The sequence below is a fragment of the Theropithecus gelada genome, chromosome 12 (assembly GCF_003255815.1).
Source record: "Theropithecus gelada isolate Dixy chromosome 12, Tgel_1.0, whole genome shotgun sequence".
Lineage (NCBI taxonomy): Eukaryota > Metazoa > Chordata > Mammalia > Primates > Cercopithecidae > Theropithecus > Theropithecus gelada.
In genome coordinates this window covers 100,711,116-100,729,043 of record NC_037680.1, presented here as the reverse complement: position 1 = coordinate 100,729,043, position 17,928 = coordinate 100,711,116, and the positions used below count along the sequence as shown (strand labels likewise).

Sequence of the window (17,928 nt, the reverse complement as noted above, 5' to 3'; positions counted from 1 at the left end):
GACTTGTATGGGCACCACCACAGGCAAGATACAGAACAGTTCCACCACAGGGACCCCTCGTGCCTCCCTTTTACCACCACACCCACCCCTTCCCTCTCTTGTTCTCTAACTTCTGGTGCCTACTGATCTGTTCTCCATCTCTGCACCTGTGTCATTTCAACGGTGGTACATACATGGAATTACACAGTATGCGTCCGTTTGAAGTAGGCTTTTCCATTCAGCATAATTCTTTGAAATCCAGCCAAGTTGTTCAGTGTATCAGTAGTTTATTTCTCTTTATTACTGAGCAGTAGTCTGTGGTATGGATGTACCGCAGTTTGTGTAACCATTCACCCACTGAAGAACATCTGGGCTGTTTCCACTTTGGGGCTATTGAAAAGTAAAGTTGCTGAGAACATTGGTATACAGGTTTTTATGTGGAATGATTTTCATTTCTCTCTAATAAATGTCCAGGGTTGCTGGAATATACAGTTAAGTGCATGTTTAGTTTTGTAAGAAATGGCCAAACTTACATTAAAAATAAATAGATAAATAATAAACAGAAACTACCAAACCAATTTTTTTTCTTTTTCTTTTTCTTTTTTTTGAGATGGAGTTTCATTCTTGTCACCCAGGCTGGAGTGCAATAGCGCAACCTCAGCTCACTGCAACCTCCATCTCCCAGGTTCAAACGATTCTCCTGCTTCAGCCTCCTGAGTAACTGGGATTATAGGCACCTGCCACCACACCTGGCTAATTTTTGTATTTTTAGTAGAGACAGGATTTCACCATGTTGGTGAGGCTGGTCTTGAACTCCTGACCTCAGGCTCAGGTGATCCGCCTGTCTTGGCCTCCCAAAATGCTGGGATTGCAGGCATGAGCCACCTGACCTACCAAATTGTTTTCTAGAGTGGCTGTGCCATTTTATATTCCCACCAGCAATGTGTGAGTGATCCAGTTTCTCTGCATCCTCACCAGCAGCTGGTATTGTCACTAGTGTTAGCCATTCATCTGGACATGTAGTGACATCTCATTGTGGTTTTAATTTGCATTTCCCCAATGGCTAATGATGTTGAACATCTTTTCATGGACGTATTTGCCATCTATACGTCCTCTTTAATGGACTATCTGTCCATGTCTTTTATTTCCTAATCTGATTTTTTTATAGTTGGGGTTTAAGAGTTTTCCATGTAATCTAGATACTAGTCCCTTGACAGATATGTGATTGGAGAATATTTTCTCCTAGTCTCTTCATCATCTTTGCGGGATCTTTTGCAGAGTAAAACTTTTCATTTTGATGAGGTTCAATTGATCAGTTTTATAGTTTATCAGTTTTTCCTTTTATGAAACTCAGGCTTTTAATGTCAACTCTAAGAAAAATTAGAGTTTTGATTCCTGCCTGTTGTCATGCGCAGTGCTGGATGTTGAGAAAGAGAGCCATGGAACAAGATAGACACTGGAGTGTGAATGATTCTTCCAACTTCTGTCCGGTTGGGTTCTGCAGTATGTCTTGATGAGCTGCCTATTTGTTGGGGTCATGGACACAGGGTCGCCCTTGTCTTGCAAAGGCTGTAAGGTGATGATGGTATGAAAAGAAAAATATTTCCAGAATAATCCATGGTACCTCCCAACACAAGGTTTGTTTGCACTTGAGAGCCTCTATCTGGAACACTCTTCCCTGCCCCCATCTTTCCACCCCTTTGTCCAGTCACATCCAGCCCATCCTCCAATGTCCGCCCACGTGACCCTTCCCGGGAGCGCTTCCCTGGCCACTGCCTCTCACCCTGGCCCAGGTGTGCTTCTGCTTCCATTCTTGCACACTCTCCTTGAGGTCAGAGCATTTGTAAAGTAAATATGTGAAAATGAAAGTAAATATCAATTAAGTAATAAGACAATTTGATTAAGGTCTGTTTCCCCTCTATACCAGGCTTCCCCAACGTTGGCACTACTGACATTTCGCTGGGTAATTTTTTGTTGCAGGCGGCTGCCCTGTGCATTGTGGGTGCTGCTTGCCAGCATCCCTGGCCTTCCCCCTTCCAAATGCCATGGCACCACCCTCCCTGGCCCACACCTACCAGATACCATAGCACTACCCTCCCTGGCCCCCACCCAGTGGTGAAAACCAAAAAAAGTTTTCAGATATTGACAAATGCTCCCTGAGGGACAGAGTCACCCAGGTGGAGAACCACGCCTTGAGACTCTGAGAGGTGGGAGGGCAGGTGCCAAGCCCCTTTTCATGCCTGTTCTCTCCCTAGCGTCCCAGCACTGGGCCTGGCACCACGGTGCTTCATTAATATTTATAGGATAAATGAAGGGATAAACCAACTTAATAGGGTACACTTGTTTACACGGCAACCTTGGAAATACTACCCTGACTTCAAAGGAACAAAGTGGGTTTTTTTGGGCACTTGGGCCCCAGGAATCTTGAGTCTTCTGTATGCTATTGGGTGTTGGTTTCCTTGCCCTTCTCCCTGGCTCACTGAAATAGGAACGCAGGAGCTGCTGAGTTCCTGCCTGATAAAACCCGACATCCTCCATGAACACTGCCAAAGCGGAGTTCTCACAGCCCAGAAAAGGCATCTCTGTTTATCCACAAGGCGTGGACTCCCCTTGTGAGAAAAAGAGGGCCGCCCAGCAGACAGAACAGGCCCTCCTTCAGGTGGCCTTTCTGGGGTGATTTGCACAGGGTGGTTTGGAGACCTAATGCAGCGTTCACTTGCTGATTCTGCTTTCCCTCTAGCTGAGCCTTACTCCCTTTTCAAGAGGGACAGGAGGGAAGTAGGGGTTTGGGCTCCGTTTTGCCTAGCTAAGCAGGTAACTGGGTAGAACCGGTTTAGAAAGCTCCCAGGGAGTAAGAACAGTGGTTGTAAGAATAATTTAGGTTATATGTGAATGTTTTAGGTTTTTCTCTCAGTGCCTAACTGTTCTGTTTCCTGAACCTGAATGATAGAGCTGGCTTTGGCTTAATAAGAAAAAGGCAGCCTGTAAGGAGTGACCAGGCGGTGGGTGGGGAGGACTGATAATGCCATCCACAGTTCCCTACTGCTGCTTTGTGGGTTTCAGGAGGTGCACTGTGTCAGGAGGCTGGGGCTCCTCTATTCCCGCAGAGGAACAGCTGCCCAGTCACTCAACCTGGGGTTCACGCCTTCCCCAGTGCTTCTTGCAGGAGGCTCAGCGTGTTATGTGCATATCCATCTCTAGCTGCCAAACTTCTCAACAGGCTGTAGATGAACCTGGGTTGACAAATTGGATAAGGTGGGCTGGCAGGCCAAAGCTTCAATTACTGATACCATATCCTTTCCCTTCTAAGATGCACAAAAGTAACTGGCTTCATTCCTTCCTCTCCCATATAGAGAAGGCTTGACTTGAAAATTCCAGGGAGTGGCCACGTCAGGTGGCTCACGCCTGTAATCCTGGCACTTTGGGAAGCCAAGGTGGGTGGATCACTTGAGGTCAGGAGTTCAAGACCAGCCTGGCCAATATGATGAAACCCCATATCTACTAAAAATACAAAAAGTAGCCAGGCATGGTGGCACCCACCTGTTATCCCAGCTACTCGAGAGGCTGAGGCAGGAGAATCACTAGAACTGAGGAGGCGGAGGTTGAAGTGAGCCAAGATCACGCCACTACACTCCTGCTTGGGCAACAGATTAAGACATTGTCTCAAAAAAAACAAAACAAAACAAAACAAAAAAAAACAAAAAACAAAAAAAAAAAAGGAAAGAAAGAAAATTCCATGGAGAACCACTGTGTAAATTGGTATCAGTGCAGTCATAAATTTGATGAGAAACAGTCTAGGACTTTAGATGGAGACTTTGGTTTTAAACTAAGGAAAGTCAGGGGTATCAGTGTGTGGCACCTGGGGGGAGAGTGGGAATGTGTGTTCTCTTGTGCCCTAGAGCAGGCTTTCTTTATTTTGGCACTACTGATATAACTCTTTATTTTGGCACTACTGATATAACTCTTTAGTGTGGGGGCTGTCTTGGGTACTGGAGAAAGTTTAGCAGCATCCCTGGCCTCCATCCACTAGATGCCAGTAGCACCTCCTTCCCACGTGTGCAACCAAAAACGTCTCCAGACATTGCCACATCTACTCTGGGGGCAGAGGGGCAACATCACCCACCACCACCAGTTGAGAGCCACTAGAGTAACAAACATTATGTTCAATTCTAGTGCCTTGTAAAACTGGTCACTTGTTTACTTTGAGTAGTCGATGATTTAAGCAAAGGACAGAGAGGTAGAAGGAAGACAGTGTTTCTTCACCTTTTTTTCAGTTGACCCTTTAAACTCTGTCACAGGATGCAGTGTGGCATACAGAGCACTGGCTTTTAGGCATCAGGTCTTTTTACCATGTACCATTTATACAGTCTTGCCAGAGTCTTTAATTTTTCTGGGCCCTGGTTTTTATTATCTATAAAATATAAATACTAATGCCTACTTCTTAAGTTGAGGGTTAAACTGGATGTTGAAAAGGAAGCTCCAGGTACAGTGTCTGTCATATAGTAGATGTCTTATTCTGTTTTAGTCTGTAACAGAATACCACAGACCAGGTAGTCTATAAAAAACCAATTTATTTCTCACTGTTCTGGAGGCTGGGAAGTCTAAGATCAAGGCACCAGCAGGTTCAGTGTTTGGTGAGAGCCTGCTTTCTGGTTCATAGATGTTGCCTTCCCACTGTGTCCTCACACGGTAGACGGGACTAGCTAGCCTTCTGAGACCTCTGTTATAAGGGCACTAATTCCATTCATGGGGCTTCACCCTCATGATCTAATTACCTCCAAAACACCCAGCTTCTAATACCATGGGTTAGGATTTCAACAAATGAATTTTGGAAGGACATAGTTATTCAAATCACAGCAGCAGGCATTCAATAAATGATGGCTATTATTCTTAGAGGACTTAAGAAGGTATTCCACAAATTTTAAGCAAACTGGAATTTTTTTAAAAGTTAGCAATAACAGTTGCTGCTGATACCTAAAATAGTAATGAAACAGTTACTTTCCATGGAATTACAATTTATTTCATAAACCTATATTGAGTTACTACTATATACTAGGTACTATGCTAAACACACAGAGAATAAAAAAATTAAGTCATAATCCCCACCATTAAATATCTAATATGTAGATTTGGCCACATAAATAGGTCAAATCATGTTCACCAAAATAGCACCACCATTTACTGAAAGAACTCAACATGAAATAGTCTGTGGGTTGTAATGGGGTGTAACATTCATCTTAGTGTATATAAAAAGATTCCACTCTATTATTTTTCAACTATTTCTCCTTTTCCAATAAATACTATTTTTATTAAAGTTTTATGATCCTTTGATTTAGCCACTGTTGTGCTCCATAACCTCCTCTCCTCCTGTTTAGAACACATTTCAGCTATTCCAGAGTATAAGTTCCTGATAAAAGGAAAAGGGATCCTTGTTGTAAGTGGTGATTTCATTACAGAAATTTTGAAGGATACATAACAGTATACAGAATAATAAATAATATTCATATTCCCACCACCAGAAATAACTATATAGATATTTTAATATCTGTCCTGTTCGTCTTTTTTGTGCCTGTGTATAATTTTTACATAGTTAATTATACCGTAGATTTTTTTCCAATTAAGATATATCCAGAATATATTACCATGTCTTTAAGTTTTCTTCAGAGATAGGTTCTTAACAGCCAAAGAATATTGTGCTGGATGGATGTCATTAAGTGTTCATTATTGTTGGACATTTTAGGTTATGTTCTTCCAGAAGCAATCCCTGAGCCAAGGGATTCATTGAGGAAATGCTCCCAGGTGAAACAGTAAGGAAAGGGGAAGAGTGGGAATTAGGGAAGAAACCAAGCAAGAAATATCAGGCAAAATCCTACATTCAGAGCTCATGGGGAGCTCTGGAGAGTCAGTGAACAACCAGACCAGTAGTCAATGGCTGTTAGTCCTCAGGAAGGGAATGGTGTTTGTGAACTCTCAACCACTTAAGGCCAACTAAGAAAGTGGCCTTCAACTCCCACTAGTAATTGTCCGAGGTAACAGGTATAAACCGTTAGCAACAAAGCACCTAGAAACTAGGGGATAAGTGCACAAAATTGGTAAAAGGTCACCCACAGTGTCCCCTCCATTGGAGATTCAATTTGCAATTATAATTGCTGTTGCCATTATTTATTGCAAAGAATATTGCAATGCTTTTACACTGAAAATAATAGTAAACATTTTTGGACCGGAATCTTTTTTATTATTACATTAGGATTGATTGATAGAAGGGGTATTAGTGTTCCAATAGGTAGATACATTATTAAGATTATTTATGCATACTAGGGATTGCCTTTAAGAAAGATTTTTTAAAAATCAATTTACACTTCCAGCACTTGATACTCATTTTTTTATTGGCAAGAATCCAGAGAGTGTTAGTTTCTCATCTCGGAATTGAGGGCCCATAGCCATATGAGGGTTATTCTAAAGGATCAGAGAAATCATGTTCATGGCCCAGTTTTGAGTATAGATTGATAAATAATATCTCAACATACGATTTTTTAAAAATGTACCTAGATACTGATAAAAAGAATTTGCATTTTATTAACATGTTTAAGAATTCATGGTTTTTTATTATGTATTTTTACAAATACTAAAAACATACATGTGTAATATTTTTTATGTCTAAAAAAGGTACCTCCGTGTCTCTTACTGAAGAGAGAAGTTAAAAAGGTATTTCCTTGTTTCTAAAGATTGAGAACCATTGGTCAATATGACTGTAATGTCTTGGGTCACCTCTTGGTTGCTGGATTAGGAAATCAGCCATTTGGACCATTACATCTTAAAGACATGTCAAAAAGAGAAGTCTGTAGGACTTGATACGTAAGTAAACCAGATTTAATGATCTGTCAGCAGACTGAAAAACATATCTCAGCACTATTATAGGTTTTCTGGGACACACTTATCCCCCTTCATTCCCATAGTAATGTACCCCTCAGTTCTCTTACAGAGACAGCAAAATGCACCAGCATTTTCTTAATCTATTTTTGAGTCTTAAATAGTCTAAGGAAGTTACAAAGATACAGACAGGCCTTCATCAAGGTAGCAGTGTTTGACTGTTTTCTTAGCTTGATTCTTGAGACTTTCTAAATAGTTGCTGAAATACAAATCAGAGTATTTCAGGTCTTGAACACTGAAGAAGACCAGAAGAAGACAGCCAGCATTTACTGAACACTTGCTCTGAGCCAGGTATTAGGCTGGTTACTATGTCTTTCTGTTTGCACCTATTGAATTCCCATGGCCACCCTTGAGATACGATTTCTGATATGGCAGAGGACAAAGCTAAGACGGATACAGATTGTGACTTACCTTGGATCTCTTGGTTAATGGGTAGTAGGATTGGAATTTGAACCTTAGGTGTATTTTCCCGGAAACTTAGAGGAAAATAGAATAAATATCCTGTAATCTTGAATTTTAAAAGACAGACTGCTAACAAAACTCTAATCCCCTCCTTCCCCCTAGCCTTTTCCCATCAACCCAAAGAGATTTCAGAACATATAATATGTGGATAAAAGGCACTTGACGTCAGAGTGTACTTCACAGTAAAATATGTGTCTTTTTGTTGCAGGAACCATTTGGATGTTGCTGCCATACTTTTCAGCAGCTGAAAAGTTATTTCCTAAACATTTTAAGGTTCCTTTTTGGCCAAATTCATTAGCGTCATAGAATGAGCATACACTTCGAAGGCAGACAAAAATTTAAGAAAAAATTCCGATGTCTCTTTCTCCAGTAACCTGAAAGAACCCATTTTAAAACTATCAAGCTGCTGTCTCCTTGATCAGTTGGCATTTCCCGTTTGTTCTCTAAATTTTAAAGACGCTGAGTCATTTTGATAATACTCAGTACACTTCCCAAGGATAACCAAGAGGCACTTTAGTTTGCTTGTTCACCTGATTTGGTATCATAAGAAAATGTGGTGGATGTTTGGAAAATGAAGACAGGTCTTAGTGGACATTATTTCAGTATTGCTTATACAGGTTTGAGAGACAGAGACCATATGTGAGGCTTAACCCCGATTACTTGTCCATTAACAATTACTGTCAACTTACAGAGACAGCCTTAATCTCCATGGCTCACCTCCTAAAGGGTCTCTAGAATGCCTCTTGCCAAACACCCTTAAGAGTATTGGCAAAGTACTGTTGGGAAACATTTGGTCTGAATGCTGGACAGCACGATTCCACTTAAGGCCATTCAGAAGTCTCAGTTTGGCAGCCCCAAACCTTTCCTGTACATTTTTATTGATTCATTTATTTATTTTTGAGACAGAGTCTCACTCTGTCACCTGGGCTAGAGTGCAGTGGCACCATCTCAGCTCACTGCAGCCTCTGCCTCCCGGGTTCAAGAGATTCACATGCCTCAGCCTCCCGAATAGCTGGCATTACAGGCATGTGCTGCCACACCCGGCTGATTTTTGTATTTCTAGTAGAGACAGGATTATGCCATGTTAGCCAGGCTGGTTTCGAACTCCTGGCCTCAAGCACGCTGCTCACCTCGGCCTTCCAAAGTGCTGGGATTACAGACATGAGCCACTGTGCCCGGCCTGTACATTTACTTCTTTGGGAAGCCGTGACAGGAAAAGCTGTTGAGGGATGTCATGATTCGGACACAACATGCCTGCTGTTTTTCTCCACCTGCTCTAGCCCATATATATTAATAAGGGGTCTTAGGTTCCAAGAACCAGGATCCTAGCAACACGAGGCTAGGATAGCAAGACTTTCCTAGTGCCTGAGAAGGTGTCAGCTTTCACTGAGGGGCAGGGAGGGGAGAGGCTGAGATAAATGTGGGGACTCTCCTTGCCGGGCTGTGTGTCAGTTGTTTATCGCTGGCATCTGCACTGTTAGGATTCCATTTTTAGGCTGGGTTTGATTCAGGAGACTCTGCTGTCACACGAGGGCAATGCACTTTGATTCTGCCAGCCCAGCTTTTAATGCTCAGCGGACTCCTTTTTCTCGTCGTCATCCAGCGAGCCTCTCTCCGTCTAGATGGCCATGGGAGGCAAACCGATTCAGTGTCAGCAGCTGCTCTTTCATAATTTGATTTTCCAGTGATGTGTGAACCATCAGTGTAAAACAGTGTCAGCAGTCTGGCTTTCATAATTTGAATTTCAGTATTTGGATATAGTCCAGAGAGTGGTGCAAATGGACTTTGGATTTTCCTTATCACTGTAGCTCAGCATTTCCACAGTTAATTTAGAGTTTATTAGATAAGGGTGCTCAGTGCTACTGTTTCTCACTAAAAGGAACCAGAGCTCCCTAGAGAAGTGGCTGATTCCATCTGGAACAGAAGATACATAAAATGAGCCTAAACCTCTAGTCAAACTGGAAAGCAAGGAGGCTAACAAGACTTTAGGGTTGTATCAGAAGGTTTAAGAACCAGTGTGAAGAGGCTCATTTTGAGCATCAATAAGAATAGTATTTGTAGTGGATCAAGACCCTTAAAGTCTGTTGAAAAACATGAGTTTATAGTGATACGGAAAACAAAACAAAACCCTCTGGTCAATCAACCTATTTTGAATTATTTTGAAAACTGTTAGATATGGGAAATGAATGAAGAATTTATCCTGCCCTTGTAACACAAAATAAACCTCAGGGCAACCAAGTAGTTGATTATGGAAAACTTCTTTTTATATAAATATTCTAATTAATAAGTAAGGAAGGAAAGTTAGAATTGTAACAGCACCCACATTTGGTAACTTTTAATAAAACAGTGCACTTAGGCGGTCATCATGAGCAGCTGATAACACCACAAAAAGAGACAGTCAGCTACTATCTACTGATTTCACCACCCTCGACAGCACCTATACAAAATATGCTTGCAAAAAGAGAAAATCGACTTGAATCTGATCAGTCCCTACGGTTGGGGTCAGCAGGCTTTTCACGTAGAGGGCCACATGATAACTGTTTTTGGCTTTGCAGGCTATACCGTCTCTGTTGCAGCCAGGCACCTCTGCTCGGCTCCCTATCATAGCACAAATGCACCCATAGACAAAACAAAAAGTGTGGCCAGATCTGGCCCATAGGCCGTAGCTTGCAGACCCCTGCTCTAGCTCTAACAGTTTACAGGAGGGACAGAAGTCAGAGGAACTTGTTGAACAGCATCACATCAATGCAGTTAGTAAAATCTACCCTAGGGAAACTCTACAGGGCAAATAACCTGGTTTCTTCAACACAAAAATTCCAAGGGAAAAAAAATGAAGCAACTAGAAGATGAAAAACAAAACAAAACAAAGGCAGGAGATGTAACCAGTTGCAATATATGGAGCTCACTTAGATCATAATTCAAATATACTATTAAAAAAAAGAAGACAATTAGAAAAAACGTGAACCTGGGCTAGATATTTAACGTGTTAAGGAGTTATTTTGCGGTGTGATAATGATGTTATGGATATATATTTGAAATCTTTAGGCTTAGACTATATGTTGAAATTATTTTGAATTATATGATGTCTACAGTTAACTTCAAAATCATCTTTGATTTGAGTAGAAATAAACCAAGGCATGAGTTGATAATTGCTTTTTCTGTATGTTGAATATGTGGGGAGTATTAAATATTTGCATATATTTGATAACTCCCATGATATAATGTTTTTAAAAATACACATTTTATAAAACATGATCACTTTAAACCTTTTATAGAGAATGAGAGGGGATGGAGAACTCTTCCTTCATTAGACGCTTCCGTGTCCTCCCAAAATACGTGTGCACCCTCCAGCTATGAATGGACCCAGAAGAGTCTTTCCAGTGGCTTTTCCTACCAAACTGTCTGCCTACAACTTATTTATTTTGCTACATAGAGCAGACTAGTGTCATATTATTTATCATTTGTTCGTATACTATATGTAAACTATTTTATTTCATAAAAAGGAGAATTTGTTAGGTCGGAAGTGAGCTTCCTGTTTTGTGACTCTATCCTGGTCTCCACTGTTCAGTTGTTCAGCACCGGTTCCAGGCTAAGGGGTCTGGTCACAGGTGCTCAAGCAGCCTGGAGAGGTGATGGCAGTGGCGGCGATGGTGGGGTGTGAAGCAGCAGGGAGCAGCGGGAGCGAGGCACGCTGGGAAGTGGGTGCCCAGCCCATAAGGGGTGGCGGCTGTGCAGAACGTTTGCCATGGGGGGTGAGGGCCCAGTAGTACCAGAACTTTCATTCCTTTTCATTTTTCCTGAGAATAACCCTAATCTAAACTTGTGACTTTTTTGACTTTTAGTTGCTAAAATTATTTTTAGAACACTCTGTATTGCACAGCAAACACTTTCTGGATTAGTCCCACAGGTCAACCTCTGATTTTGTGTCTACCAATGAATGGTAAGCTTAGCCCTAAGCTGACCCTGTGGGCACCAGGATTCTAAAGTCCCTGCTTTCCGTGAGCTTCCAGTCTACTTGGGAGAAAAGAAAAACACTTGGAAAACAACCAAAATGAGGCATGCAAATGGGAAATGCTATAGAAATTCAAAGAAGGGAATAAAGAACCCCATCTTTAACGATCAGGAAAAGTATAACACACCGTGGAAGGAATTGGGTAGAAGTGTCACGGTTGCTAGGTGGGGACTAAGGGAGAGAAGCAGAGGGGCAGGCTTGGGTAAGCAAGCTCTATCAACAGAAACTATGACTCTTGAAAAAGAGAAGATTTGGTAGATTTTTGGAGACTAGTGCCCCTCCCCACCAGTGGATAATTTTTCTGAACAATGAATTGAAAACAGGTAGCAAACTGTTGAAAAGTATAGCACTGAAATTCAGCAGAGAGTTTGAGGATTTGAGCTGCATATTTGAGCATCACCTGTGTAGAAGAGAGGGTGGACACCATTGGGTCTATAGAGAGTGGGTTCCTCTAATGTCTGCAATTGGCAAGTGGTCTATTTATAAATGCTAGGGATATATTTGGAGTCTGGCATTTGCAAAACTACCATCCCATTATTTACTACATTAAATCATGGTTAAAGTTCAAAGCAGTACCCAGCTGTTTCGTAAACATTCCCCATACTGGAAAGGAGAAAGGTGTGAAGTAAGAGAAACTAGAAGAACATAGGGAAGGAGATACCTGGCATTTGGAAGGATATGCCTGTGGCGATGGCTCTATTGATGGGCTTATGATCTTCCCTCCAATGATGGCCTAGAGACTTACTTTTACTGTTGGAAAACAATATTCAAGCAAACGATAATCTTCCATTTTGTTGCTATGCAGTACATTTGGGCAGCACTCATTTCTCTCTGATTTGAAAGTTTAAAAGTGTAATTTCTCTTAAAAAGGAAAATAAACAGGAGGTTTCTATGTACTTCCCATTATGGCATCTGCTTGTTCCAGAGATCAAGCATTTCAAAGCTTGATAACTCCAAGTTACTTCATGTAAGCGACTGTCTATTTGGACATGAGTGTGTTTCATTGTTAGGAATTATGCGGGCCTAAAGTAATTTATAGATCAACACCCCCTCTCCTGGCTACTGAACTTTGGAGAAAAATGAAAGCTTATTCTTAGACACGTATAGAAGCCAGGTGAGTTTAGACGAGTGAGCATTTGGCCAAGGAGAAGTTGTGCTCAGCACATCAATCAAAAATAGCTCTGATTCCAAGTTCTGCATAGCTCTAACACTGTCCCAGTGCACTTTTATGAAATTGTACATAGACAGCTCTCAAAAACTTCCCAAGTCCAAGAAACCCAGAAAAACACCCATAACAGCTTTCTTCCATGTCATAGTAAAACTGTTCTTTTAGCAAAAATTTATAACCAAACAGAATTCTTCTAAATAAGTTAGCTATTTATTTGGGAGACTGTCCTTGTGACTTTAAGACATTGGAGCTATTAGATTTCTCATTGTCACTGATCCTTTCACCCTGTTTTTACAATATTCTCTCTCTGTCTCTCTCTATAGATAGATAGATAGATAGATAGATAGATAGATAGATAGATAGATAGATAGATAGATAGATAGATAGATATGGGTATATATATAGAAAATATATATCTGTAGTATTTGAGATATATATATAGAGAGAAAATGTATATCTATATATATAGAACAGATAGATATGTGTGTGTGTGTATATATATCTGTAGTATTTGAGTCTATCAACTTTAAGCTACCAGAGGCAAAACCAGTTTAATGTCCATGCCTTGTGAATCCAAATTCTGATATTTATTCAAATATTCACTAATCTAGGAGGACTTCTTTGGGGAGGCTTCAGGAATACAGATTATAGCGGGCTGAATGTAGACACCAGAATAGACTATAATGCAAGAGTCAACAATTGAGATGGATGAAGTTGGTCACTGGATTTGGCCATTTGTAACAAAGATTGTACACAATGTTTTATACTTGTGATGACTTTGTGCTATATTAAATTTTAAAGGGGATATTGATTGCCCAAAAGAAAGGAAAGGCAAGAGGGAAGAAGGAAGGGGAGAACACCATTTCTAGTTTTTAGATGAAATGAATAAAGCTTCCGCGGTCATGATTTGGATGCTCTCCAAAGTCCAGTAGGCTCCAGGAAACTCAAGGGATTGTCGTGGCATTAGAGCCAGTCCTAGGTGCCAAAGTCAAAATAGGCCACGCCGGCCAGTTGAGCCCAAGCGGGAGCAGCGTATGTAGGTCACTTACATGTTTTGAATTTAGACAGGCTGGGTTTATACAATTGTTGTACAATTAAGCTCTGGAGAGACACGGCGCATTCTAAATCTTTAGCAAAGCGCTTGTTTCACAACACATAAGAAACTTGCAACGTCAAGTGGAACGATGGCCTCAGTGGTTCACGGTGGGGCCCCCTGTGTCGGGGAGCCAGGCAGGGAGTTCTGTGTGAGCCCACAGTCCTTGCTGAATGTAGTGATGGCTCTTCCCTCAGAGAGTGTCTTGAGCTGACTGTGAGGATCAGAATTAAACACAAGCATTTTCTTAGCCATACTCCATAAACACTATTTTGATGCAGTGAGAAATTAATTAATAAAAATAGAAAGTATTTACGAGCCATCGGATTAATCTGACAAGTGTTTATTGAACATCTCCTACTCCCTAGGATGGGAAGCACAGAAAGTGCATAGAAAGGAAGGCAAGGAGACACCAAATACGGGGCCAGTTCTGCCTAACACTGTGGTTGTGCCCGTGCCCTCCCCCAGAGCACACAGAGACACGATTTCCCCCTCCCTCCAGGTCACCTGTCTCTTAGAAGGCTCCCCTCTGTTTTATTCTCTGCAGTCACCCCCAACCTCCCACACGTAACAACAGAGAGGGACACATTGACTCCACGGGAGACTTGTGCTCAGCAGGAGCTCGGGCCTCTCAGGGAAGAACCGAATTAGCAACATCACAAATGCTGCTTTTGTTTTACCAGCTGCCACTGTTAAGTTCTTACTTAATGAAAGTATTTGCTTTTCCATAAATACATGCAAATTTCCTACCTCTTACTTGTCATAGCCAGAGAAAGCTCTGTGAGTGGTGATTAAGGAGGGAAGCTTCTTTAAAACAAATCACTGTAGTTGAGAACATCCATGTAAGCAACACCATCCTCAAAATTGATGAATTTACCAATTGTCCTACCCTATTGTAACTTTAAAGCAGTCGCTTAACTTTAATTAATAATTCTTTAATTTTAAAAGCAGTGTGCTTATGGTAAAAGAATCAAGCACATGTGATTATAAGATAATAATAGCAACCCAAGGGATTCACTCCCATGTTTGAAATCCTCCAGGGGTTTCTTGTGACCCTTGGAATGAAATCCCAGTGCCTTTCCAGGCTCTACAGGACCTTCCCAGATCTGAACTCTCCTTTGGCTTCACCCACCTGTCTCCCTTCTTTACTCCACGACCTTGACTTCACATCCACACTGGCTTCTAATACACCAAGTTTATTTCCATTTCAGGGCCTCGGCCCTGCTCTCCCTCTGCCCAGCGTACTGTACCCATCAGAGTGTGGCTGGCTCCTTCCCCCATTCAGGTCTCATCATCCATGTCCCTGCCATAGAGGTGGCTTCCTGACCACCCTATCTAATGACCACCTCCCGACCCCGCCAGCCCTTCGTCCACTCACATCCCTGTATTTTATTATTGTGCTTTTTATCCTTTTCTGAAAATGCTTTATTGCTTGCTGGCTTATTTTCTGTCTCCCTTCTAGATTGTAAGCTCGGTGAGGGTGGGAGTCTTGTCCAGTTAGTTACATCATATGCCTAGCACTTATAAAAGGGCCCAACATACAGTGGACCCTCAGTAAATATTGGTTTAATTGGATGAAAGGCGTTTTTGAGAATTAAATAATGATTAGGCCAAGCGTGGCTCATGCCTGTAATCCCAGCACTTTGGGAGGCCGGATCACTTGAGGCCAGACATTCGAGACCAGCCTGGCGAACATGGTGAAACCTCGTCTCTACTAAAAAAAAAAAAAAAGAAAAAAGAAAAAAATTGCCAGGTGAGTTGGCGCACACTTGTAATCCCAGATACTCAGGAAGCTGAGATGTGAGAATCACTTGAACCTGGGAGGTGGAGGTTGTAGTAAGCCAAGATTGTGCCACTGCACTCCAGCCTGGGCAACAGAGTGAGACTGTCTCAAAAACAAAATAAAAATAAAAATAAAATAACCGAGAATTAAATACTGATTAGTATAGGACCTGGCACATTGTAAGGACCCAAGAGATGGAAGTTTGCTTCTTTTCCCTCCCCACCTCCCCAAGATGTGTTTTGAAAACTGATTTAATTACACTGTTCTGTCTTAAATGTATTCATATGGCATTCAATTATGCTGAGTACAGTCAAGCATACCTAGGTGAGTACAAAATGGTCTCCCAGGCCAGGTACAGTGGCTCATGCCTGTAATCCCAGCACTTTGGGAGGCTGAGGCAGGCAGATCACTTGAGGTCAGGAGTTTGAGACCAGCCTGGCCAGCATGGTGAAATCTCATCTGTACTAAAAATACAAAAATTAGCCGGGTGTGGTGGTGCATGCCTGTAATTCCAGCTACTCAGGGGGCTGAGGTAGGAGAATTGCTTGAACCCAGGAGGCAGAGGTTGCAGTGAGCCGAGATGGCACCGCTGCACTCCAGCCTGGGCAGAAGAACGAGTCTCCATCTGGAAAAAAAAGAAAAAAAAAAAAAAAAAAAACAGAAACAAAAAAGTAGTAAAGTACCCATTTAAATATAATTTAAATATTTTTTAACTTACTTTTTCAGGTCGTCCTTGGCGGAAGGAACCATGAACTGGCATCTCCCCCTCTTCCTGTTGGCCTCTGTGGCGCTGCCCTCCATCTGCTCCAACTTCAACCCTCTGTCTCTCGAGGAACTAGGCTCCAACACGGGGATCCAGGTTTTCAATCAGATTGTCAAGTCGAGGCCTCATGACAACATCGTGATCTCTCCCCATGGGATTGCGTCCGTCCTGGGGATGCTTCAGCTGGGGGCAGACGGCAGGACCAAGAAGCAGCTCACCACGGTGATGAAATACGGCGTGAATGGTGCGTGTGCACGATTGCTCACTGGCGGGGCCTTTGCCTGAGTCTTGTGACCGCAGGGTTTATGGCTTGGTTTTTGCTGACAGCCCCAAGAAGCAGAGCAGCCAGAAGAGGTTTCGCTGGTGCCACTAGGGGCTTGGGGTCAGTCTTTTCTAAAGAACAAATAGCGTGGTGCTGGCAGTTAGGAGAACTAGACTCTGGTCCCTTTTCTGTACTTTCGGAGCTTGGGGTCTGTCACTAGGTCTCCCTTCCCAAGGCTTCAGCCCTCATTCCTGCAGGGGACGCTTCCTGGCTCACCACCTCCATGGCGCCCAGGGCTGAGTTGCACTGTGGTTGTAGGTGTGCTTGTAAAGCATGTGAGAGGAGCTGGGAAGGGGTGGCTGTGGGGGACCCAGGGGCCTTGTGGTGGTGGAGCCATCCTGCGTCCTGATTGTGGCGGTGGCCACACAAATCTGCACAGACCCCCCCTCCCCAAGCCTACAACAGGAGTATATGGAAAATGAGTGAAGTCTGAATGCACCCTGTGGACTGACCTGATGGAAATTTCCTGATGCAACGACAGTACCATTGGGAAGACTGGGTAAAAGGCACGTGGGACTTCCCTGCATATTGTTTTGCCATTTCCTATAAATCTATAATTATTTCAAAATATAAAGCTAAGAAAAGACGTGGAACCAACCCACATGCCCATCAATGATAGACGGGATAAAGAAAATGTGGCACATATACACCGTGGAATACTATGCAGCCATAAAAAAAGAGTGAGTTCATGTCCTTTGCAGGGACATGGATGAAGCTGGAAACCATCCTTTTCAGCAAAGTAACACAAGAACAGAAAACCAAACACCGCATGTTCTCACTCATAAGTGGGAGCTGACCAATGAGAACACATGGACACAGGGAGGGGAACATCACACACTGGGGCCTGTCAAGGGGTGGGGGGCAAGGGGAGGGAAAGCATTAGGACAAATACCTAATGCATGCGGGGCTTAAAACCTAGCTGACAGGTTGATGGGTGCAGCAGAGCACCATGGCACATGTATACCTCTGTAACAAACCTGCACATTCTGCATATGCATCCCAGAGCTTAAAGAAAAAATATAGATAGATAGATAGATAGATAGATAGATAGATAGATAGATAGATAGATATGTAGCGAGAGAGAGAGCTAAAAAAATGTTTTAAAGTAAGGCCCAATGAAAAAGGTTTAGTTTGATTTAACGAAAAACCTTTCTTAAATGACCCGTTTAACTGCACGAGCTTCATCCTCTGGCACTGTTTTGCTTCAGCTGAGGGGTCTTGCCCAGAGCTGTGTCCTGTCTGCTGTCTCCCTGACTGCAGCTCGCAGGGGAGCAGGACTGGCTCCCCCGCTCTTCCGGGCCACCAACACCCTCTGTGACCTTGCAAAAGTCACATTCACATCTAGGTCTGCTTACTTTGTTGGAAACAAGGGAGTCTTCCTGCCCATGTTCTTCCACCCGGGCTGGCCCGAAAGTT

General features: G+C 42.5%; 1 protein-coding gene across 4 annotated transcripts in view; it reads left to right on the top strand.

Annotated features, from left to right (window-relative positions):
- Positions 1-17,928, top strand: part of SERPINE2 (serpin family E member 2) — a 65,721-nt gene that overhangs the window by 22,362 nt on the left and 25,431 nt on the right. For 3 of the 4 annotated variants that reach the window (XM_025404360.1, XM_025404359.1, XM_025404361.1), the window contains one exon: positions 16,154-16,434. In XM_025404360.1, coding sequence (XP_025260145.1) covers positions 16,176-16,434 — 259 coding nt within the window. In that variant the 5' untranslated portion in view covers positions 16,154-16,175. Of the gene's footprint in view, positions 1-2,929; positions 2,935-16,153; positions 16,435-17,928 lie in introns of all 4 variants that reach the window. The other variant, XM_025404362.1, reaches the window with a different exon arrangement.